This window comes from Hirundo rustica, chromosome 1 (genome assembly GCF_015227805.2).
Source record: "Hirundo rustica isolate bHirRus1 chromosome 1, bHirRus1.pri.v3, whole genome shotgun sequence".
NCBI lineage: Eukaryota > Metazoa > Chordata > Aves > Passeriformes > Hirundinidae > Hirundo > Hirundo rustica.
Window position 1 is genome coordinate 126,582,068 of NC_053450.1, and position 24,979 is coordinate 126,607,046.

The 24,979-nt window shown below is 38.3% G+C and overlaps 1 protein-coding gene across 1 annotated transcript; it reads left to right on the plus strand.

Annotated features, from left to right (window-relative positions):
* Positions 1-6,358: 6,358 nt before the first annotated feature.
* On the plus strand, positions 6,359-14,786 carry AGR3 (anterior gradient 3, protein disulphide isomerase family member). Its single transcript, XM_040076599.1, is given in 10 exon segments — positions 6,359-6,386; positions 8,095-8,218; positions 10,464-10,527; positions 11,789-11,841; positions 12,490-12,521; positions 12,523-12,567; positions 12,823-12,835; positions 12,838-12,885; positions 13,854-13,937; positions 14,686-14,786. Coding segments are annotated over 9 exon segments (495 nt in total). The 5' UTR covers positions 6,359-6,386; positions 8,095-8,112; the 3' UTR covers positions 14,736-14,786.
* Positions 14,787-24,979: the final 10,193 nt, after the last annotated feature.

Genomic DNA, 24,979 nt, shown 5'->3' on the forward strand with positions numbered 1-24,979 from the left:
ACTTGAAGAGAAGTAGGACAACATATTTTCAGAGAGACATTAGTTTCACAGGTCAAATAGGACCATATGTGTAACATAATGGTACACCTCTGTTCAGGAATTCTGAAGTCCTGCTAGAATAGAGACAGAAAAGGGCAACTAGACATGGTGAATGAAGAAACTCAAAATCCTTTCTTTGTTCCATCCAAAAGAAAAAAAGATCAAGCTGAGATATGTCTTCCCTGCAGACATACTTGAGAGTGAGGGAGATACAGAGAGAGAGAGAAGCAGCATTTGGGGCAATGCTGGCAAAAGAACCCTTGATCAGAAGTTGCCAAGTGTAAGTTCAGGCTAATTAAATCAGAGTTTCTCCAAAGGACTGAGTTTCAAAGGCAGGCTTGAGAAAGAAGAATGGCAAAATTCCTAAGTCATTTTAATGCACATATAAGCAGGATATTATGATGTGGCTGCCTCCAGGAGTGGAGGGCAGCACTTGATGACTCAGTCCTATGTTTCTGTCTGTCTTTTATTAATCCTTGGCTTTAAAAAAGCAACAACAAGAAAATACTGTAGCTAGAAGCTAATCTGAAGCTACATTTTTTTCTGCATCCATTATGTGAGCTATAAATGTAACAACAAAATAGCAAAAGGTTATGCTTGGCCAGGCTAAAAATATATTCCACAGTAAAAGCAAACTATTACTCAGTGGAAGCCATACTGTGATAATTACCAGTTTTTAATGCCCATGGAGAAAAAGAAAAGCAAGACCTAGGATACCTGTCAGCACAAGATACTCACGTGTATTTATACATGTTTGCCATCTCCACCTTTGGCACTCAAAGTGAGATTGTTTTCAGTCAGGTGATGTTAACTTCATCCTGCTTCTCAGATGTGAATTTTAGAAACAGGAGGCCATAGCAAGACAGAAAAGTTTTGTTCGCTTTGGGTTTTATAAATATTATTATTCAAATTTTCTGAATATACTGAATATATAAATAAATATAGAAATACATATATAACACTGAATACAAAATATATCTCTGTACAGACTGCAGTGAATGAGCTCAGCTTTAGGGGAGCAGCTGAGCACCACCAAAGGGGTTAGTGCACACGCCTCAGGCTGCAGCTCTACGAGCTGCTCAGGTGAGCAGTTCTGCATTGAGACGGCCAAAGCTGAAGCATTTGTGGCTAAAGCAGCATGATCTGCTCAGTCAGCGAGGAATGATCTACTAGAGCCCCTTTTCAGCAAGTGGCTGCCAGAGATAAACATTACTGCACCATGACAGGTCAGCATCAGAAGAGAGGTTTGTCTGGCTTCTTCAGGAGAAGTCTGCCTGGACACTTGCCAGAGACCTCAGTCCCATATTCTCTGATCCAGCAGAGACACTCGAACATGCCTAACTTCAAGCACATGAGTGGCCCTATGGCCATCAATGGGGTTGCTAATGTGCCTAAAGATAAATATGTATCGAGAGCTGTGCTGGAATGGGACCAAGGACTCAGAAACTTGCAGGATCAATGTTTGGCCAAAGAACAGAGAGTATAAAGGGAAACAAAAGCTGAGATACTGAATTGCTCTCATGCCCTCTTGCGTCAGTCCTTCAAAGAAGCAAGCCCTGAAATAAATCCCTTAATATAGTAAAAGGTATACTGCACAGAAAACCAAAACACTGAAAGATCCTAGTAAACACTCATTTTGCAGCACACAATGTCTTTTGCTTTTTAGATGGCATTACATTTTAAAGCATATATAGTGATGTCACTGCAGGAAAACATTGCAAAAACATTGCAGCAACAGGATTGCTTTCAAGAGAGGCCTGGTTGACTCACTCTCACAGCTGCAGCAAAGTAGTCCAATGTGTTTCTGGAGAGCATTCTTGCCTGTGAAGTCTTTATTGGGACATGCTGACTGTGGGGAAATGCAGCCGCTTTTCATTTCTTGTGGCAGTCAGAAAGTTTCATTGAATATTTCTGAGCTCTCAATCTCTTCCAAAACACATGCTGAATTTCCTGGCTCTTTTCCTTAAAATCTGGTCTGGGTTTCTATCCCTGTCACCTCTCAAATTACTTTATGAGTACATATATTAAAAAAAAATAATAATAATAATAAAAACAAATATTCTGACTTCTTCAAATTTGATTTTTAATTTTTTTTCAAACTTTGTGAATTTTTATGTACACCGATTTTTATGTTTAAATTATCTGTATTATGAACTTATCACTGGAATACAGCAAAGTTGAAACAGAAAGAGTTGTCCTTTTGCTATTAGTAATGCAACACTGCCAACTAGAGGCACTGGTAATGACCAAATTTTTGCCGTGAGGACCACATGGATAAACTAAAATGGGTTGCATATCCATAAATATTAAAAGTTCATATTTGCACTAGAGAATTCCCATCCAAGTCCTTCAACTACAATCATACTTACATATCATTTCCTTCAGTATGTCATTTACTGAATCCAAGCACCACATCATATAATCCAGAAACTCAAATAAAATCAAGTCAGATAACAAATTACTTTTTATGGAGTCCTTTTTAATAGCTTTTGGAAATACACCTCCACAAGACATTGAGAGTATTTAAAAAAAAAAAAAAAAATCGTAACTTTCCCAGCAAAATAAATTCTAGATATTTTTTAATCTCACAGTTTCAATAAGGCTTCATAATTTATTATGTCTAAAGAAATCATCGTCTATTCAGGTGGTCTAAACCACAATTTTTGCATAGGTTTTCATCTTCATAAGGCGGCATACACTTTGAGGACGGTGTTTGGCAATATTGAAAACAGAGAAAACATGTCCTTGACCAGAAAGCTCAGGCACCGCCTGTCCCATGTGGTTCCCTGGCATGTCTGTGGTTGTTAATTCACTGCGTGAGAGGGGCCAGTGCAGAGCTGTCGGTGTTTGGGCTGCCTGAGCCCCGCAGCGCTGCCCCTCCTGTTCCCTGCCGTGCCCGTGGCGGTCAGGCACAGCAGCTCTCAGCTGCCCAGAACGCAGCAAGAGGGAGCGAAGAAGGAAAGGGACCTTCTGCAGGTCCTCATGCCAGCCCAGATCCAGCAAAGCCTTGGAGAAAGACCCACAGGCATGAAGTGTGCTGGACCCCTCTTCTGGGCTGACAGGGTGCACCAGCGGCTTGGGCGGCCAGAGTGGCTTCCCAGGCTTCCTCTGGCATGGCTAGAGCCACACTGCAAGAGAAAGATCTGCTGGCAGAAGGGCTAGACCTGCCTGGGCCCTGACAGGGCCCTCACAGCATTAAATAAACAGTCCAGAACAGTTTGTACTTTTGGACTGAAGGAAGATGCCAGCAACATCTAGTGCTGGTTTCCATTTATTTACCAAAACACATTTATTCTGTAAATCTCAGCAAAAATCATGAAAAATAATAAATTACTTTTTCCCCCTTACAGTCTTCAAAGTTTTGTATCTATAAAAGGTTCTGGGAAATCTGAGAAGCCTAGAGGGCAGGAAAAATAAACTTGTGGAGAAGTGGGAGCCAACAGACCGTTGTGACTCACGGAGGCACAGAGCTGCAGAGCAGCTGAGAGTGAGGCATCAATGAAGCCTGGAACCAAGTTGTCCAGGGGCTGCACCACAGGGCGATTTAAGGATGGAGGGGCCAGTTTCCAAAAATTCAGAGAAAACCTTGGAAGGGTTGGAGGTGACAGTACTGGCATAAGTTGAAGGCTTAGAAGTGAAAACAGGGACATCAGCCTGAGAAGCAGAGAACACAGTTTGCAGCCAGTACAAACCACTGTAAAAAATAATTCAATAAATGTTTTTCCAGTTACATTATTATGCTTATGTTCCATAACAATGTCTTCACAAGAATACAAAGTTAAAGAGGTGCAATGGTCAAGCAAAAGCAAACAACTGGTGTGCAGATAACACTGGAGTAGTTTGTTCACTTGAGCAGTACCTGGAGCTCTGCTTTTAGGGAAGGGGGTGGGGGGAAAGTACATCTGCTGTGAATCAGCTTGTAATACCAGAAGAACTATTTCCACAATTATGACTATTTTGAAAGACACACACACACAGAGAAACAAACCACCATGTCATATCTAGATTTCTTTCAATTACTTCATTGAAATGATCCAGAAATTCATTTTTGGCTGCCAGTCAAGACCTAAGCCCAATGGACATTTGCAGGGTTTTTCCACTTATTTCTTTTACTGTTTGGCAATGAAAGCTAATGCTCAGCACTCTAAGCCTCAAGAGTAGTTCTCTGCTCTGGAACCATGTGCTGCTTGAATACGCACTGAGGTCCAGACTCAGTCCACACCAAATACCTGTGTTAGGAGCCAGAAGTTATTTCCCATCCATGAAAATACATGTTCTGTGAAGTTTTCCCATATTGTTTAGTGTAAAACTTGTTTGGGTATTTGCGGTGGTGCATCTCTCCCCTCCAGGCCACACTATGACCTCTCTCTGTGATCTCCTAATTAATTTTGTATTGATTTGTAGAAGCACATTGATCACATATAAAAGTCTTTGGCAGAATTGCCAAAAGATGTTGCAGGAATGACGCTGAATTGCAGCTGTCACAGGAGCTGTGGTCTCATCCCTTGCTCACACAGGAGCTAAGGACAGAGTAAGAACTTCATCAGCAACCTCATATGCACAGCATTCTGTAAAGTAAAATTTAAAAGTCAGTTTCACTTTTCATAAACAGGCTACATATATGAATACTTACCTAGATCTGCTGCTGCATGACACACAAAAGCATCAGTTTGGGATTCCAGGTGCCGGTTATTCTGCAACACCTTTCTTTCTGTGTCTTTTTTACATACTTTATTGCTGCCTTACTCTACCCTACTTTTAGATAGTTATTACAATTCCTAATTTTGACTTAGATACAACTGTGTATACACAGTTAACCCATAGTTATATCTCCAAAACTAATCTTCAGAGTGGAGGGGAAAAATGGAAAGGCTTTCCACCACCGTTACCCTGGAGACTAAGTTGGCCGAGTTCAACGAGTGGGAGCACGTTAGTTCAATGAGGCAGTGCAGAAGCATGGGCTCCACATTGCAGAGATTGAATATTTGGCTGGTAACTGCTGCTGCACAGATTGGTGGTTTGACTGCCAGGCAGCACAAGTGCCTGGGATGGAGCTCTGGCTTCACACTCTGTTCATGTGTGGATGCTGAACACCTGCAGAAGAAATCAAGGACGTGCAGCTGGCAAGATCCATTTGGCAAGCAGTGACTGAATATGAATACTGAAGGCATCCAGATGGGTTTTATAAATTATTATGGCCATTTTCTTTCAGCATTAAACCTTAATAATGTCTTTTTGACCAGAGCTGCCAATCTCACTGGCAAAATTGACAAAGGCTGAAATTGTAACCTTCAAATAGAGATAAATTGCTGACCATGATCCTGCTAAGGGGAACTCGCAGGTAGCTCAGCACTAATTTCAGTCTATTTGACTGAATGTTCACCCCCTTAGGCCTTACAATAATAAACCTCTGCCATGAAAAACACAATACCTCAGAGCTTAAGAACACAATATCTCAAAATTACTTCCATAATTTTGGAAAAATTCAATATATCTAAGAAATGTAGCCACACAGTCAATATAAACAAATACATGGGAGAAGAAGAAGCTAAAGAGGATTCCTTCTGATTCCTCTGCAAAAGCTATGCAAGGAGGAGGAAAAAGGTGATCCAGTTCATTCCTTCTTTGTGCAAATGTGATGAATAAAGGACTTTGCTTGTATTCATCAAGTTCAGTAAAATTATATCAAGCATCATGTCTGAAAAAACATCTCTTTTTAAACTAAAACTCCCAGGAGCAATAATCAGGTAGTTTAAACCATAGTTTTTCAATAAATAATTTTATTTCCCTCTTAAAAAAAAAAAAAAAAACACAAAAAAAAAGTTTGTTTTATTTGTTAATTACACTTCTCTACACAAAGTAACCCTTGTGTCTTTCTATTAGGTTCATTCCTATCTTCAAGCACCAGTGAACTCTGCCATTCTCTGAGAACAAAAGCACCTCCAGTTCCAGCTTTCATCGGTGGTTTCTTTTTTCACTGGACATAAGCCAGGCTCAAACTGTTTGAGGGGGGAAGTAGCAGACACAGACTAGCCACTATTTATTTCCAATCCCCACACAAGACACCTGATACAAGCCAAGATGAAGAGAAATTCAAGAATTCAGTGTATAAGCATGGGAACTTGCAAGAGAGAAAGTTGGAGGCATGGCAGAAAAGGAAGGGGGGAGGGTGGAAACATATTATTTTGGTTTTCAGCTCAAAGGTTCCTCTCATTTTTCCCAGGTGAATGTGCTGTTGTTGCTACACAGAGACCTGGGCAGGTCAGGTGTTCTGCACTTAAATCACTGGTTTTTAGCTAAGAAATTCCAGGAAAAGGACCTTCAATCAGGAGAACTGGTCGCTGCTGGTGAGCAAGTATTTCTCATTCTTAACTGTCCTTTATTAAAGCAATGAGGTTTGGTTCACAAATGCCTTACAAGCCTAGTTATTCAAAAAGACAAATGATAGATGCATAAAGATTAGCTACCAAATGTTTATTCTGGAAAGGGATTGGCGGCAATCTATGTGGTGTTGGCTCTCCTTCTTTTTTTCTCTGAATCAATGAAATAACATTGGATCATGTAGCATGAAAAATACAGAATCTGAATTTAAACTGCCTCCATCTGCAGTTCCAAAGCCCTCTTGATTTTCAATAGGATAATTAGCTTCAGATGATTATACCTATGATTTAAGAGATTAATACTTTGATTTTTATGAATGCATCATGAAAAACTGCTTCTTACAACAAAATGTCAATTCCTTTTCTTTTTCCTTGCTTTTGTGTATTTTAATGTACAATATTTTCTTCAGCCACCTGAATAGAATGAATTTCTCAAATTAAGATTGCCAGTTATTAGAAATGGGGGGGTAATTTGTTCACAGAAATTAACTGCTAACAGTGATTCTGTGATGTGAAGAGATTCATTAAAACAACACTTTTCATCCCTCTTGGTCCTAAAAAGTTTAGAGCATTTTCTTTTTGCAATTTGTAATTCTAGAGTTGTAATTCAATATAGTATCAATTTTAAATGCAAGTTAAAGATTTTCTTTATCAGTATAGGCACAAATTCTTTGGGGATATATATATATATATTTTTTTTTTTTTATTTTTTTTTTTTTTTTTTTTTTTTTGGCAGGGGCAGAGGTAGAGGGTCATTGTTATTATTGTTCATTTGGTTTGGGGATTTTTTATTTAAGTCAAAGTAATTTCTCAGTGGGGCATCCTGGTAGCTCCTAAAGCTCTACCCTCTGAAAAGTGGGATCTCCAGTGAGATGACTGAGTGCTATCCTGGCCTACATTACATTTTTTAACTCAGTTGAAACCATCCAATATCCACCTGAACATCAGATCTTTAATGCCCAAAAGTGATTGTACTGGCAGAAAGTAGATTTACCAATTAAAAACAAATTGGCTTTGTAATGCTTTTCTCACTCTCTTGCTTTTGTTCTCTGACTTTTATCAAGGTCAGAAGTTACTGAATTTCTTGTATGATCTCGGTCAGGAAGAGATACTAACCCAGCCAGAAACACAGATGAATTATTTTATTCAGAAGGAGTTGAGCTGAAATTCAGTGTAAAAGATGCAATGAAGAATGGGGAAAAATTTTAAGGGGAGAATTTAAAAAATTAATGCAATTTCAACATTTTAGATGATTTGACAATTTAAAGAGTATTATACTTGGGGAAAATACTTGCCATCTTCCTACTTAATTAAGAAGGATATTATGAGATGTTCTTTTGACAAAAAAGCTACAATATAAAAAGAAATAAAGATCGCATGCTGTTACATATCACTGAAATCAAAAAACCTGGAGTAGTGTCTTGAAATTGTTGTGATCCAGTATTACAACATTGTACTAGTTCATGAGAATCACATGAGAGGAGTGCCCTGCAGCCTAAAGTAGCATTTCACAGTAAATAAGCAACACCAGTTTGCAGTTTCCTCAACAAAGGCAAATATTTCTAGAAATAATCAAAAGTGTCTCTGAAGTACAGATTGTCATGCCACTAACATATTGATCTACACTGCACCAGGTGCAAATCCATGTGGACTAGGCTGTTTTTTTGTTTTCCAGTTTCCTTGAAGGGAAATAATGCTCCATTCTACATTGGCCTTGTCCCTCCTGCTAATTGCAGTCACTTCCAACCTTGCGATGGCAATTAAAAAGGAAAAACGAGCACCTCAGACACTGTCAAGAGGTATTGTAAGTTCACTGAATATAGTTACTTCCTTACCACACCATATAGGCCAGCAAATACTTTTATTTGGAATGCACACATATAGAATGTATATCTATATGTATGCACACACATATATATTTATAAAACATACATAGAGTGCATACATATACTTACTGAGGTGTGTTTTCTTTAATGTTAAGTGGTGCTCTAATTAATATGTGTTCTTATTTCACATCATTTGAGTCTATCAGTTTATTCTTAAGGATATGACTGAGGGCCTCATATAACCTGCATAATTTATATAAGGCATAGTGATCTAACGGAAACAAATAACCCTAAACTGAGTCTCTCAAATCAAGATGTACATATAGGACTATCAGTGAAAAAATATTCTTTCATAGGACCATTTGAAAAATATTTTATTATTGTAACCTACCATAACATCAGTTGCTAGAGAACAATTTTCTACAGACTCTTTTTGTACACAGAAAAGTTTGAAGCACTGGTGGGGTTTTCTCTGCATGACTTTTTTGCTTTTCATCAGATACTCACTACAAAGCATGACTGTGTAATTCACTTCCTTGTGGAGCATAATTTTTAACCTGGATGTTAAATAAAGACCCTGTTTAACTGATTTATATCTGATCAATCCTTAGAAATACAAGCAGAAGAATAGCTTAGCAAGCTCTTTTTCCCTTCCCCATTTTTCTTCCCCTTTTGGGGGCTATTCAACAAAATAAAAAATCTCCATCTCCCTTCCTAACCCTCTTATGGCAGGCAGTGCAAACCCTGCAGATCCCACAGCACACCTCTGAGTTTTCCCTGTCCTGGCAAACTTGATCATCTCTCAGAGGTTCCTCTGAGCCTAATTGCTCAGAGACCACTTGACAAAATCATGCACCACCTGGACTAGCCTCAGAGAAATTTCAAAAACGCTTTTGTAAGCAGAATCCCTGGAGAAGAAAGTTTATAACCAATCTGGGATGTATTGCCTAGTTTGCCTAGATCAGGATTTATCTTCTGCCAGTAAGCCTAAATGGACAAAAAAGACAAGAAATTTTTTTACATTATGTCAGTTATGGGGGAAACAAAACAAAAAAAAAACAAACAAAACAAAACAAAACAAAAAAAAAAAAAAAAAACAAGGCAAACTACAAGCAGTCACGGAAAACAGATGTAACTTTTCTAATTCTGATTTCAGGCCTATTGGGATGCCTTGAGCACTTTATCTGTAATTTTCACAGACCAAAGGGAAATGCTTAAAACATGCTGCAAAATGCCCCTTGCTGACTCCTGTGTGCAGTTACCTGCATCAGGAGCTGACAGCAGCCAGGGTTGGGAAGGCACTGGTCAGCATGACAGAGCTCCATCATCAGCCAGACAGACCTGTGTACTGAAAGAAGTCGTGCTCTAGAAGCATCACGACAATTGTCCTGTGAGAAATACAACAGCAGATCTGGACTGGTCCAAGCACTGTCCAGACAGCACAGCAGAAACAGAGCTTTAACCTGGTCCAGGTCCTGAAGTTGTTCTCCAGTTCCCATGAGAGTTGTCATGAATGGAGCCGCACTGCCCAGGATGCAGGGATCGACTGTGCAAGGGCTGGCATCCTTGGGACCTGAAAGCATAAAACCAAGTGGACAATTTGATTTTTGAGATCTGCATATCCCCAGCTATGGAGCTAATTTTTGTTAGGATTTCATTTCAGTAGAGATTTTTATTTAACAGACATTTCTTTATTGAATTATTTAATTAAATTAAGGGCTTGCAACTTCTAAAGTTACTTTGGAGTTAAGTGTGTATTCCAAGACTGTTCTAATGATGTTCATATTAAAGCTGATCTTATTTGAGCTGTCATGTTTCATTTTTCTCTCGTTATATGTCAGCTTCTCTTTAAGTCCCAGGGTCTACATGAAACACTGGGCAGACAATACAAAGATAGAAAGGACTTGGGTGATGATTTAGGGACCTCTGAGCATTTAGAAATATAACTAACCAGTCTGTCAAAGGACTTGAACTGGATACACAACCAGCTGAGATTTTGGGGGGGAGGGTTGGGGTGTTTGGTTGAGGTTTTTTAATCTTTTGTGTCTGTTGGGAGATGTGAAATTAGCATACCCACAATATTAAAGAACCTTCAACTAAAAACTCCAAGTCTTATTTGCATACAAAAAAAAAAAAAAAAAAGGGAGAGAGAGAGAAAAGGAATTTTTTGTGAGTTACTTGCCTGGCCAGCAGATAATCCTTTTGTTTTATTTTCTAGGGTGGGGAGATGAAATTACATGGGTGCAAACTTATGAAGAAGGGCTTTATCAAGCAAAGAAAAGGTAAGAGATTAAAAAGTAGTATGAAAACAAAGTTGTTACTCCATCCTGCCGTAATATACACTAATGAGAAAGAACAAAGAAATGTCATGAGTGCTGATCTGCAGACCACCCAGTTAAATAAAACAATCTCTGACTATAAACAAAAGGACTTGTAGGACTCTTATGACTCTGAAGTAACATCAAGGGCCAATAATGTAATGCTGTCATTCTCTGCCACAAAAGAGGTCTTGTCATTTAAATTATCAATTATAAATGGATACAATAATTTTTTAAACTACATCTATTGTGTTTTAATATCATGTACTTCTGATTATTTCCTTGAAATCTTTTACATTTACTCTTGCATGATGATCTACTTGCCTTTGACATTTCCCCCAAACACTTTATTAGTTGCAATATGTTCATGATATATTTTCTCATTATCTTGATAGAAACGGAAGTTCCAAGCTCAGTCTTGTCTGAGACTCAGCTGCAAATATATTGAGAATTCATAACAATACTTATTTAAATATATTTTACAGTTCATTGTAGATCACAATAGTATGAGCTATTGTTAAATTGAAGGCAAATTATTTGTAAAACAAGAGACAATTAATTCCATGTACCCTGTGTGAAAATGATTAGAAATTAACAACTCCTGACACCGAAAGCAGACCAAGCATTAGTAACCAACCTGCTGAACAGTAAATACAGTTTAAAAAAACTACATGAGAAAATGCAAAGAATTCCTTTATGTTTTGACATCCAAAATATAAAATTTTAGCACTTATCAAATTATTTATAGAAGATAAGTAATATACTATATATCTATTCAAGGAAGCTTAAACACAAGAAATTTTCATAGGAAGTATTTGGTGATAAACCCAGTCTTATAAAATCAATTTTTTTTTCCAATTCATATATATTATCATTTTCTTAATCCTGGAGAAATTCACACCCAAGCAACATTAAATACCTATTCAGTCTGATTATTTACTACACGAGATGAAATTATCGTGGATCTGTTGTTTCTTTCTTCTAGAATCTCTTACGATAGACAGTTTATTTAGATGTAGAAACTGTTTCTCTATTTCTTTCTTTTAAAAGTGTTTATGCTCTTTTCCCTTGCTCGCAAATGTCTGCAATATTTTACAGAATACGATTTTACTGTGAGTTAACATAAGATTAAATGCAATTTGCCTTTTCCAGTCTGCTAGTAAAATCACTCATCTGATTACATGTCAAGTGACCTAACTACATCTTTATTATTATTAATGAATAGTAACAAGCCTCTGATGGTAATTCATCATTTGGAAGATTGTCAGTACTGCCAAGGTAATTTTGATTTTTTGTGTGCTAAAATTTGTGAATATTTTTATAAGAAACTGAACTTATTATATATTTACATTGCACTTACTGAAAATTATTCAGAGAAACAGGTAAATGAAAACGTATCTGAAAAGTGAAAAATTTATTACCATTATTTACAAAATGAAAATAGGAAACTATGAAACTATGCAATAAAGAACATGAAAAATTCTCACTGCTGCTCTATTGCTATCTCAAATGCAGCACTCAGTTTAAATTAAGAGGCACAGATTGGCTACTCACTCATTGAACAAATTTAATATTGTTTAGTTCTCCTGAAATGGTAACTAAAGAAGGAGGCAAGGACAGGGGCTGCTGAAATTGATCTCAACAAGAATTTTCTGAGAATAATGCACTTTTGTCAAGCAAGACATGGTATCCATTGTGACAAGCTTCATAAATAACAGAGGAGAGCTTCCATTTTCATAGCCAGAGGTTGTACTGCCATAGGCCCAAAAAGCCCCCCAAAACAGTGATAGAGCCCTTAAGCGTCTCCTCAGGAATGTGAATGAGCAGCCCACAGGAACAATGTGGCCCAGTCTCTGGCAATGTGGGCCCAAACACGGATGGAAAGCAGCGTTTGAGATGGATTTCAAAGTGATCTGTCTTTTCTAGCACTGAAGAAAGCTTTCGCAGAAAATGAAGACAATACAGGAAATGGCTCAAAATAACTTCATTATGCTGAATCTCATGGTACGAGGGGTTTGGGGCAATTTGGCTGTATCGTTTCATGGTCTGTGTTTTAATCTTTCTTTGTCTTGCTTTTTCATGTCATTAAGATAATATATCTGACATTTTAGTTATTTAAGTAGAGGTATTTTGCATGTGTATTCACACACTAGTAGTACATATTGGTTTTTGTCTTCTGGTACAAGGTTATTCACAGGTGGTACCATTTCAGCAAAATTTACAGAAACATTTTAACAACTAGCCTTAATTTTACACCAGCATGAAACCACAGATAAAACCTGTCACCTGATGGACAATATGTGCCTCGAATCATGTTTATAGGTACGTAAAATATTTATGTATCATCAAAGTTGTTATATCTGAATTATGCCACTGTCATCCTGTGTGGACATCAAAATGATTCATTCTGCCAAAAGAAAATCTCTCTGCCTCTGTTGTATAGTTTGACTCTTGTAAACTTCTCAGATTACAGATATGTCCTGGAGGGTACTAATTGGGGCTTGAGAGCAAGATGTTTAACAGTCTGTTCATATCTGGGGGTTTGCTCTCTGTGCTTCTTGCTAGTGCTGTTCTAAGACAAAGTTTACAGAAAAAGTCAGATATCTGACTGAATGTAGATGGCTACAAGTGGACATTACCACAGAATAAATCAAGTCAGTGGCATCTAATGATTTATAAAGTTATCAGTTATAAAGCTGACTTCTGGAATGCACCAAGTTAATGATGCCCCAGAGTGCCTGTTCCTTTCACTCGCTGTGCAGGGAGCCTGGAGTGACTAGCTCTGTGATGGCATTCAAAGTTCAGCCCACACTCAGACAGAGAGCAATGCAGTTACAGCAATCAGTAAATTAATAAAATACTTGGAAGGGTAACTGAGGGAAGAGAGGTTCACAGCAACTTGTTCCCACTGTGGGAACATTAGGAATCTGAAGATTTTCATCCTGAAGGCTATCTATTGCCATAGGTAGGCCATGACCCCCACTATGTGTGCATCCGGTCAGATTAACCTCTTCTGATGTAAACTCAGAACCTGTAAAACAGGATATTCTTCTTTCAATATGAGTGAAATGCATGTGTAACCTAGCACTTAAAAATAGCTGTGTAAAATAAAAATGAGCATTAGCTTTAGTTCAGGATTTCTCCAAGAGCAGTTGTTTGGAACAGAGCGTAACGGCCTCGTAATTGCTGCATTGATGAAATCAGAAATAGGGCTGCCAAAGTAGTGCCACACCATCACCCTCAGCTGTTGTGGGAATGGAAGGCAGTGTTTAACCCAAATGCTTTTTCAGACCCGTCTCTCACAGTAAGAGCTGATATCACAGGAAGATACTCCAACCGGCTTTACACATACGAGCCCCAGGACATGATGTTCCGTAAGTGCCCCTTTGCCGTGTTACTTTGCATTTCACATTGTACCCCCCATCCTGAGCACTCATGCTTGAGAATCCATTAGGATCTCAAAGTAAAGAATAAATACCGTGTGAGAGCATTTGCAATAAATTATAATGGTCTAACCTGCTCTAGCAAAACAATCACACACATTGTCCCATTGAATTTATTGGGACTACTCAAGCAATAAAAATTGGAAGATCATGGGTGAGAACCTTCAGGATCAAGATCTGAGCAGTTTTGTGGAGAATGGTGAAAGTCACTGCGCTCAAATTATCCAACTGTACAATGTAAATAGCCAGTAGTGGGAGGGAATCAGTAAAGAAATGCAGGTGGTTGTGTCTGTGCCCCTAACAGAGATATTTCAGAAAGGAATGTGATTTTTCAGGTTGAGCTACTTTCTACTCTATGCCATTTATTTGACACCAGTGCAGAATCTCACCACAAATACACACATCACATCTGATTACTAGGCTTGCTGTTGAGAAATGAGGGAGTTGAAAGTATTCTTGTCAAATCCTTTAAGTTAACCATTTTGATTCATGAATTTTTTTATTTTCTGTTTTAGTATCAATGATATAATGTTCAAAATAGAAATCTCTAAAATAATATGCGTGGCCATAAATCAATCTCAGCATGAATAATTTACTAAATCAAACTAGGTGGCTTTTTTTTAGTTGTACAAATATACTTCTAATACATTTTCACAGTTCTTATTTATTTTTCTTTCAGTAATAGAGAACATGAAGAAAGCACTACGCCTTATTCAGACAGAACTGTAACCAGTAACAGTGAAATGACCATACCCTCGATGAGATGAAGCTGCTCCTCTCTTGTCTCTACTTGCAAATTGAACTTATACCAAGAAGATTTGGTATATCAGATTTCATAAAAAATTTATATGTACAACTTGGAGAACAAACATAGAAAGACTAAAGCACCCATTTGGAAAACATGAGGAGAAATATAGTAAATACTTTAAAATTAATTATATATTAATAAAATAGTTATTAATTAAATAACTTAAATGATGGTGTTAAGTGCAGCAAACCTGAGTTGTATTTTAGCGATCCAGTTATGACTCTGTTAGGTCAGCTATGACTTCTGAAGAGGCATTAGAAACAATCTTTTTGATGTCTATTTGCAATGTATTACATGAGTTATTATTTGCATCTTGCTTTCCCATTTAAACTTTTTTTGCAAGAAGCTTATTAATTGTTAGTGTACCCCTGCTTTATACAGTCATTTCTCATTAAAGGAAAGGAAACTTTGCTGTCAAATTAGACCGGAAAGCTCATGGTATAAATTTTGGTATAGCTTACACAAAAAAAATAAAAAAGAAAAAAAAAAAAAAAAAAAAAAAAAAAAAAAAAAACCACAAAAAACAAACCCCACAGACAATTAAAAAAAAAAAAAAAAAAAAAAAAAAAAAAAAAACCACACTAGAGTTCTAGGCTTAACTTTCTTCTGTATAATCCTTTAATTTTTGTTATGGTAGCTGAAAACAGGAGTCTGAAAATGCAGTCTCAGTGAGGTGATAATCAAGGGGCAGCTACACGTCTTGCCACAATAAAGATACAGTGAAGCAAGAGAGATGGAAGGAGATCGACCCAGAGCTCCAGTCCTGAGGCTAAGTGATGTTTGTAAATTCTGGCATGGGAAAAATGGGGAGGAATATCCTAGCTCTTTGCATTTAAATGGCATTTCAGTCGTGGGAAGCTCATCCCAGGTTATTCCCTCCTTTTCTGCAGCATTCCACCATGGAGGTGACAGACTTTTGAGGGAATCTGGACATACAAAATCTTGGCAACTTTTTCACAGGATTACTGTCTGCAAGGCTGGACACCTGTTTTGAGTAAAAAGCTAAAGTCAGTTGAAATGGTTTATTATCCCAGCAGTGTGGTTTTTGTTAGAGCAAATAGTCAGCAATTCACCTGCAGCAAGAGCACGTATGTTATGTTTCATGTAAAGCACCCATGTCATTTGTTTGTGCCACCTGCTTTTGCTGTGATGCTGTCTGCGTACATATACTATATGAGAGAAGGATCTCTGCAGGAATGCTTTGCTAATTCATAACACCTAGTTTTGATATGTCATGAGTGAGCTACATTGCACATATCCATGTCCTCATAATTATGTAAAATTTGAATATAAGCAAAAATTCCAACTATGTGGAGATAAATGACCTGTATACTAAGAGAAAAAAAAATAATCAGTCATTAGAAATGTATTGTCAATCAGTATGATGCTTTTAACCTTTGGGAAAAATGCTAGAAGTAAAATTAAACTGCTAATCTTATTCCTTTGATTTGTGCTGAGCTCTACTCATTTACATCTTTATCTGTTCCAGATTTGGCAAGATTTCCCTGGCTGTGGTCATATCCTCTTTTGAGCATGCCAGAGATATTCTAGAGAAAGGAATGTAAACTAGCTGCCAGAGATGACCCAGGGCAGCCATTCATCTTCCTTTTCTCCAGGCTAAACCCCAGTACCCCCAGCCGCACCTCATGAATCTTTGTGCTCCAGACCCTTGACCAGCTTCATTGCCCTACTCTGGACACACACCTGCCTTATTGGCCTTCCCCCAACTCTCACCTGTAAATACTCAACCCTGTCTGCACCATCACCAAGCTCTAGGCGATCAGAACTCCCTAACATGCAGGGCCACCTCCCTCCTCTTCCTTGTCTGTCCCTTTCGAAGAGTTTATAGCCATCCAGCGCAGCACTCCAGTTGTGCCAGTCATCCCACCATGTTTCCATGACAGCAACCTACACCAGTTTTCCTTCTTCATAGTGGTTTCAAGTTCTCGCTGTTTGTTTTCCATGCTGTTTGCATTGTGTAGATGCACTTCAGCTGGACTATTGATCCTGCCATCTTTTTGAGGGGAGAAGCCCTGATTCTGACATGACGATTTCCAGGCAGTTTGTGGTTTCTAACACAAATAACCCTTGTGTCTTTGCAGCCACATGGCTCAATCCCCTACCTCCACTGAGAGGGCAGACCAAAGGACCTCACTAGCACACTGTCTCTCTAACATCTGAGTGTCTCTATCAGACTTAACTCCAAGGAACCCTGTTTTTATCCTCTTCCCCCTTCAAATCCAGTTTAAAGTTCTTTATTCCTTTAGTCCTGTAGAAGGAAATAAATGGTAGAATTACCACTTATTGAAATTTTGGAAGAAATAAGCAATTCAAACCTTACTCCTGGAAGGCTACTGCTGTTCTGCTTATTTTTGGCATTTGATATTGAGCCAACAGAAAGGAAACAAACTATGTGAATTAAACAAAATAAATAACCAGATTTTCAGAACAATGCAATGATCACTGACTTAATTGTCAGATGAAAGCTAGCCTTTAAATTTATACTGCAGTTATTTTAACATTTGAAGAAAATCCAGATTCATTTCCAAAGGTATTATGGATAATTATTGCATCTGTAACCTTGAACAGTATTTGCTGCTGTGGAAGTGTGCAACAGTTTTAACAAACCACTCATTCAAGCAGAGAGCAGCCACTTCTACAGATGTCACTTGTACATGAGTTATGCTGTGTCAGATGAAATCTCTTTGCAAATAAGTAAAGGGGATTTCACCCTCTTCTTTCTGTTCTCAAATCCCCGTAAGTACCATGCTGAAACCTGTTCCCAGCTATAGCCTTCAGAAATGGGACTAAATCTTTGGGATTGTTAAAGACTCAGAATGAGTCCTTTTGGTGGAGCTAGATATTCAGGTAAAAGACACCCTCTATGCACATATTTTTTTTATTCACAGCTTAGTTCAACACTCATCCTTAATTTTAGAGTCATTACTACATTTCTGTCCTCTCTTTGAAGATTTTTTTGCCAGGTAATATTTCTGCTAATGGAACAGAAACTCAGATCTCAGATTAAAGTCTCTTCTCTCTGAGACAAGATGAAGCTTGTAACCTGTTCAATAACAGACAAAACATGTTTCTTTCCCCTCTTTTCCTCTGAAATGAATGGCATAATAATCTGCTCCCTCTTTTATTTCCTGCTTTTCTCTTTGCACACCACACAAATTTATTCACAATATTAGTTGGCAGAGCTTTATTTATATTCTTTATTTTTGCTTTCTGAAGGGAAGAGTTGGAAATTGTTCCTTTTGTTCCTTGGTTACCTGGAACTAAACCAACCAGGTTAGAGGTGAAGGAAGAGAATAAAAGACTGAAAATGTGAATGTGAGAGCAGAACTTGTTTTACACAAAATAAACTCAGTCACAGTATAAGGACCATTAGATGAGAAAACCTATCTGTGTAGAGTGTGTGCTTTTACAGAATTCATAACCTGTATTCTCTATGTTTAGACATCGATATTTACGTGGGCATAATGCTGCAATCACCTGTGGAAATCCATGTTTTATACAAAACGATTTCTCTGAGTTTTGCCTTTGGTGTGAACACAGCGTATTCTGGGAAGCAAAATTACTGCCACCTGTTCACATATCCGTCTCTACTTTACTGTCTGGACTTATCTGGTGTAATCAGACCAAGAGTAGACAAACAAACGTGGAGTTAACGTCAGTGAGGTGAAGCTCAGGAATCTGAGAACTGACAGAACAGGATCCTCCCCTGTGTATCCGTCTCAGCGCAGAAAGGCGTTCCCTTTTCCAGGCAGATGGTTGATCTACTGGTCTGTGGAGCTAAAACATTTTCCCATGTGCAAATATTTGCACCTGACCAGAACAAAAGAAAAGGCACCATACCTTTGTGTACCATGGAGGTGAGGGACTGTGGGACACCTCAGCACTTAAAATGCAAAAGTAACTTGATCTTGCAGAATAAGACTGATATAATTAGGCTTGTTTCATGTACTACACATGTTCTTGCCAAAGGCTGACACAGAGAAATTTCCAAATGCTGAGGTGTCCTCCACAGGATCAGCCAAGTCACTGATCTGCTTCCTTTTGTTTGTTCCCTTTTTCAAATGGATGTAGAGATCTATAGTACAAGTCAGAAGGAAATAAATAGTCTCCATGGCAATTAAAAAGTCCAAAACCACCAAATAGAAGGGGAAGAATATTTAGTTTTCCACTAGAAAATCTCAAGAATTTGCAGTCTCTCCATTCCTTTTCCTTGCTGCTTAAAATGCCCATGCAATTCATCACTTCCATCTTTGGTTGCTACCATGTGTTGTAAAGTAACTGACCCCCTAATCACAAAAAGTGCAACTATTTCAGCAGACTGTTTTCTTTTATGAGGTATTAGATATTTGCTGATCCCTACAGAATCAGAGAAGACACACAAAAACTGCTTCTTCCCCTATTTTTGTGTAATTAGAAAGAAACCCAAATAAGTAGAATCATCTTTTAGTTCACACTGCTAAATCAAGAACCGCATTTTGAAATTTCCCTGTAATGCCAACTCCAGCAGATACGCACCGACTCACCCTTTGCACACATCTAAGTCTGACCTGTGAGAAAGAGAAAAGATACCAAACACAATAACTTTTCAAGTTTATAAGACTGAAAGAAAACACTCTACATGGAGTGTGTTGGTGCTTAGACTGTGTTACTGTTTTAGGAAAAAGCCTACAAGGGCTTCAGAAAGATCTGCTGTGTCTTCTATTACCTTTCTGAGGTATCACTCATTACTCCTTAGCACACACTGGCTACAAGTCCCCAGGTGATTGTTTGTAAAAGGCTGGCACACAAGAACCCACCCTGCTATTTAGCACTCAGCCAGCTGCAGAGACAAGTTCATGGATGTAAAAAACCACCAACCTCATTGCTTATGTTCACATACAGAGAAGAGAACAGTGACTGCCTGGGGGAGAAGCTACACCCTACAGTGAGGAATATTGCACAGGATGGAGAGCAAAGCAGCCTTGCTCTGCTAAGAGATTTTTTGCTTCAAGCCTACAAGTACTTGGGTCTGTGATTTTACACAGCTCTTGTGCATTTTTATCAGAGTATAAGAGCGGAAGAAGAGCACAACTTTCAGACCTCCACTGCTTCACTTGGAAGACAGCCACACAACCAATATATCAAATTATTATATTATCGAACATTTTCGTATATACATTCCTACTGAGGAGCATTCTTGCCCTATATAAAAATTATAATTGAAAAAATATTCCCTTTGGCCTCAATGGCTTAGTTCTCAGTAATTTGTATAGTCTCGACCTTGACAATAAAATTTAAAAAAAAATAAAAAATAATAATTAAAAAATCCTAAATCCCATAATGAATTCCCAAAAAGGAATTCAAAGATTCAGAGCAGCAGTTACCCTGGAGATTAAATCTTTCCTTCCTTGGAAAAACACCCTTTTTTATTTACCTACCAAACAAATTAATGCAGAGGGAGTCATAGTCCAGTAAAAATGTATTATGGGCTGTCCTGCATTCTTGGACTAAAGATATGAGATGCAGAACAACTCCATTAAAGAGAATAAACCTTCAGTGTGCATTTGGTTGTTGTTTATAAAAGCAAAGAAACAGCTTTGTGGATATCTCACAGAGAATTTCCAATGAATAAGCAATATTTCATATGCTGTTTCTAGAAGGCAACAGTGCAACTGTGAACTTATCTGAAGTGTTCAGCTATAGGGCATCTCTGGAGCACAAAGCACCAAACACCTTGAGGGCTAGGCAAATTGTATCCACAGGCAGGTGTGCTGCCTGAAGGTGTCCTACCATATGGAAGCAGCATTAAAGAGACTGACAGCTCCTTTGGTTATTTACCCTGAAGTGAGTTGCAGGAACTAAGGATGCTTAGCTTTCCATATTTTTATAGAGAAAGAACTAAAACGCAAGCAGGTTAAGATCACATAAAAAGTATATGGCAGGTCAAGGAACTGAGGGTGCCTTTATCCAGTTAATATTAATGGAAAAAAGCAACAACCAATTAGCACTGCCTCTTTCTGACAGTGGAATCTGTTCTATCAGTCATTTGAATTCCTGAAGTTAAGGGAGAAAGGGCATTGTGCTAAGACAAATGAAAGAGGGCATCCACAATTTTGTAACCGACACGTAAACCATAAAGTCTTTCCTTCCTGCACTGAAACAAATCAAAGGATACGTGTCTTTGAGAGGATGACTCACCAAGAAAGCTAAAGAAAAATCTTCCTGCTATATAGTTTCATAATATGGTCTACTGAGCCATAAACCTGGAAGTAACAATGTCTTTGAGAAAGAGTGAATTCCTGAAATACTTTTGGTAAACATAATTCCACAGTTCTATCTACAGTTGTTAGGGGTTTTCAAATAGCTACCACGTCTCCAGGTAAAGCTGAAATTAATTTAAAGAAGAAATTGTGGTTTCAAGTCTGACAATAGCAAGCATTGCCAGTGCCAGTAAATACTTTGGCATTACACTATATATATTTTAGTCATGTAGGCTCAATATGTTTGTGGCAATATGCTTAAATCATGGAAATATTCAAACTACATAGGGACTATAGGGGCAAGTTGCCAAGAAATATGTCAGGCTCATAGCCACATTTTTAAACGGTAGAGTTGAAAAACAAGCAAAATCACCCATAAAAGTAATTATAATAATTTAAAACAGTGCAGAGAAAAAAAAAAAGTCTTATATATTCGTATGCACAATTTGTGAAGGTATTGGCTATGCTTGTTAAATCTGGAATAAAAAATATACTTCTAGGGGTATTTCACTTATAAAATTGTAGATTGCTTTGCATGCTGACACAAGGGTAGGGGAGCAACAGGTGGCAGGACTATGGCTCCATCCCCTTTGTGGGTAACCAACACAACTGTGTGCCTCTCTATACTGCCTGTCCACAGACACACATGGCAGGGGGCCAAATGAGAGGAATTAAGGGTCTGCATGCAATTTCTGGTCTTACTAGGGCTCTAATGGAAGTGTTCAAGGCCAGCTTGGATGGGGCCCTGAGCAACCTGGTCCAGTAGAAGGTGTCCCTGACCATGGAAAGGGGTTTGGAAATCGATGATCTTCAAGGGCCCTCCCAACCCAAACAATTCTCTGATTCCATGGCGCGAGGACAAAACTCAGACCCAACAGCAGCACATATTGCTGATGTGAACACATTTCCTCTTTTTGGCCATTATGCTCCACACATGGTACTTGATGAGTGATTACTGCACAAGTAAAAATGCACTACTCCTGCTCAATAATGCTGGCTCTGCCTTGATGAAGGGAAGCTATGGTAGCTGTCATCATCGTTCTACTTGGTTCATTTTGGCACATGATTAAACAATAATCATATTCCCTTGACTGTTGTGAGTTTATCTGAAGTTTAACTAGCAACTAAATGTTGGCCTGGTACAAATTAAGAAGAGAAGCTTATGTTTCAAGGGCAGAGTATCCACTAGAGCCTAAGGCAGGTGGCAGGAGAAATAAAAGCTGGCACTGTATCTACCAAATATGAAGCTAACTTCTATTTCGAGAACAATTACCTCAGACTAGAGCCTTGGCCTTCAGTGTGCAGCTAGTTATTGAATCCTGAAATTTCTTTACAAGTTCTCTTTTAGGATTATTACTCCAAAATCAGATTAACTATTAGCAATGAAGTGCTTTGGTTTGACAGATGCCTGATGAATTCCCTACTGATACCTGAAGGGAAGTGTGCACAAGCACTTGAGGACATATCACTGCCTGTGACTTACCTACACATCAAGTGCTTCCATGCAATGCTAGTACATATTTGGAACATGTTGTCTCTCCTGTATTGGGTGGTAGTATTTTTAATGACTGATTTTATTACCTATAAGAAGGATATAAACTTAGAGCATGAAACATCAAGCATATTTTCAGTGTGTTTCTGCAGTTAAATTGCAAGTGGTTATAAACTCTTGTTATAAAAAGCTTGATATAGAAAGGCTGCCTCCTCCTGGCATCTGTTGGTTCTAATCACTTCTTTATGCACCTCTTCAGGCAGCAAAAAGGCATCTCTAATTATCCTCAAAGTTATCAAGGCATTTACTGTGTGATCATTACAGAAAAATTTCAAACTCATCTCCTATATAAGCTAGACTTTGTGAAACCAGAGTAGAACAGCAGATAGAAATGAGCTTGTTTAAGAGAAAGGACAGCTTTAACACAGTTGAAGTGACAGTGCTAGGGAAGAGTACTATATGAAACACAGATTTCTTTGTTAATTTTAGATGCAAATTGATGAAGTAAGTGATAACATATAAGTAACTTACATATGTGTAGCCATTCTACACATTAAACTTGAAACATGTATTCTCTCTATATAGCTGTGTTATTTCCTTTTTGTATTGACAAAACCACTTATACCATATGGACCTAAAATTCATCTTTATGTTTCAACTAATTATTTGGATAAGTCAGCAAAAGGGACTATAGATGGGGATGATAATTTAGGGACCCATGCTACTAAACCATCAGTTAATTTATTGCAAAACACTACATACTAGGGAACATAACAGTGATACACTTCTTTATTTATTTTTTAAATATCTATATGCATCTCAGTTCTCCTGGTCATTGTTACCCTGGCTGCACAAAATGTTTATCCTCCCTTGATTTAAGAGGGAAAACATGAAAGAAAACAATGTCAAAATAAGACTGATTTTGGAAAACAGTAGAGAAAGAAAGGATAAGCTATTCACAGAAACATTCCTCTGTATATCTTAAATTATATTTTCTTGGACTTGAGCCAGAATTAAGCCAAAACCTAAAGCCTTGAGGCTGTCATTCTCTAGGAAAAATGCTTGAGTCAGCTGTCAGTAGCTGCCTGGGGAAGGGAGGGTCATCATTGACAGGTATTTAAGACAAATAGTGTAACATATAGTCCTGTCCTACTTAACAGAAGATTGAGTGAAACAGCCAAAATGTGCCTTTAGAGGTTCTTTTCTCCATGCACTCTGTACCTGGGAGGGAAAAAAAAAAAATTGCATCAAAGAGAGGCTGGTCTGAACAACTTCAAACTGCCGTTTCTCAGCACAGTTTTCCTAGGGAAGCACCTCTGGAATCTTCCTTCCCAATTTACAGGGATTACACACTGCTCTCTCTCTCTCTCATATCTCCAAGCCATGCAGCTTCCTTGTGTAGGCAGTTTGTGCCTATGTCTTGGTCCTTCCTGGAATGAAGAAGAAAGGGATTGTGGGCATGACCAAAGGAAGGCCACCTGGATTAATTGAGATGGTAAATGACTCAAAGAAGTCAAGAATGTAGTTTCAACAGCAAGAGGTATTGATAAGGAAATACTTCTCCAGTGAATTTCTCTCGTAAGCAATTAAAAAATTATTTTAAAATCAGAGCACATAATCTAAGTAATATTCATAAATCAAAGGAATTTTCACAATCAGAGAAAAACTGCTATAATTAAAGTACTTATTATTAGGTAAAACTATAGGTTATATTGTTTGTTTGTTTTTTTCACCAAAACAGCAGTTTGTGCTTTTCTGAAATATGAATTTGATTGCACAATTAAAATAACTCAGTAATGGGCATGTATCCATGACAGCAAACTTTCATCTCCTGCACAGAATTCAACATCTCTTTGTCATTGGTTAATTATATCACTGATTCTATTTATCTTCATTTAGAGATCACTTTTTCTGAAACACCTAGGAGAACAGAAGTGAGCCAAGCCCTTCACAATGTGGACTCTGCTAAGCAGTCACTCAGGGTTAGTCATATCAGGAGTGGCTGCAGTTGTTCCTACAGGGTTTGTGGGAGGTTTTGTGGGAAACAACAGCATCCTTTCCTACACCATGGGAAGTTCACACCATAAGAGTGTGTATCACCACCCTGACTTTTCATTTCCTCCTCCAGCACAAAAGTGCATCCAGGCAGGAAAAGCTGTCAGTGACCATCACACCCTCTTTTTGGCACAGAGAGCACAGGACAGCTTTCTTCCCTTTTCACCACGTGATGACTCCTGTGTTTCATCAAGGACCCTGTGCATGGCAGGCAAACCAGTCCAAGCTCCTACCCACTTTCCCCTTGACTCCAGCATCCACCCAGCTACGCAAACAGGGCAAGGCAAAGCTGTGTTCAGCTGCAGCAGCTGCTGGCCTGCACAGCCATGCCACTCCCTCTGCAGAGGCACAGCTTAAG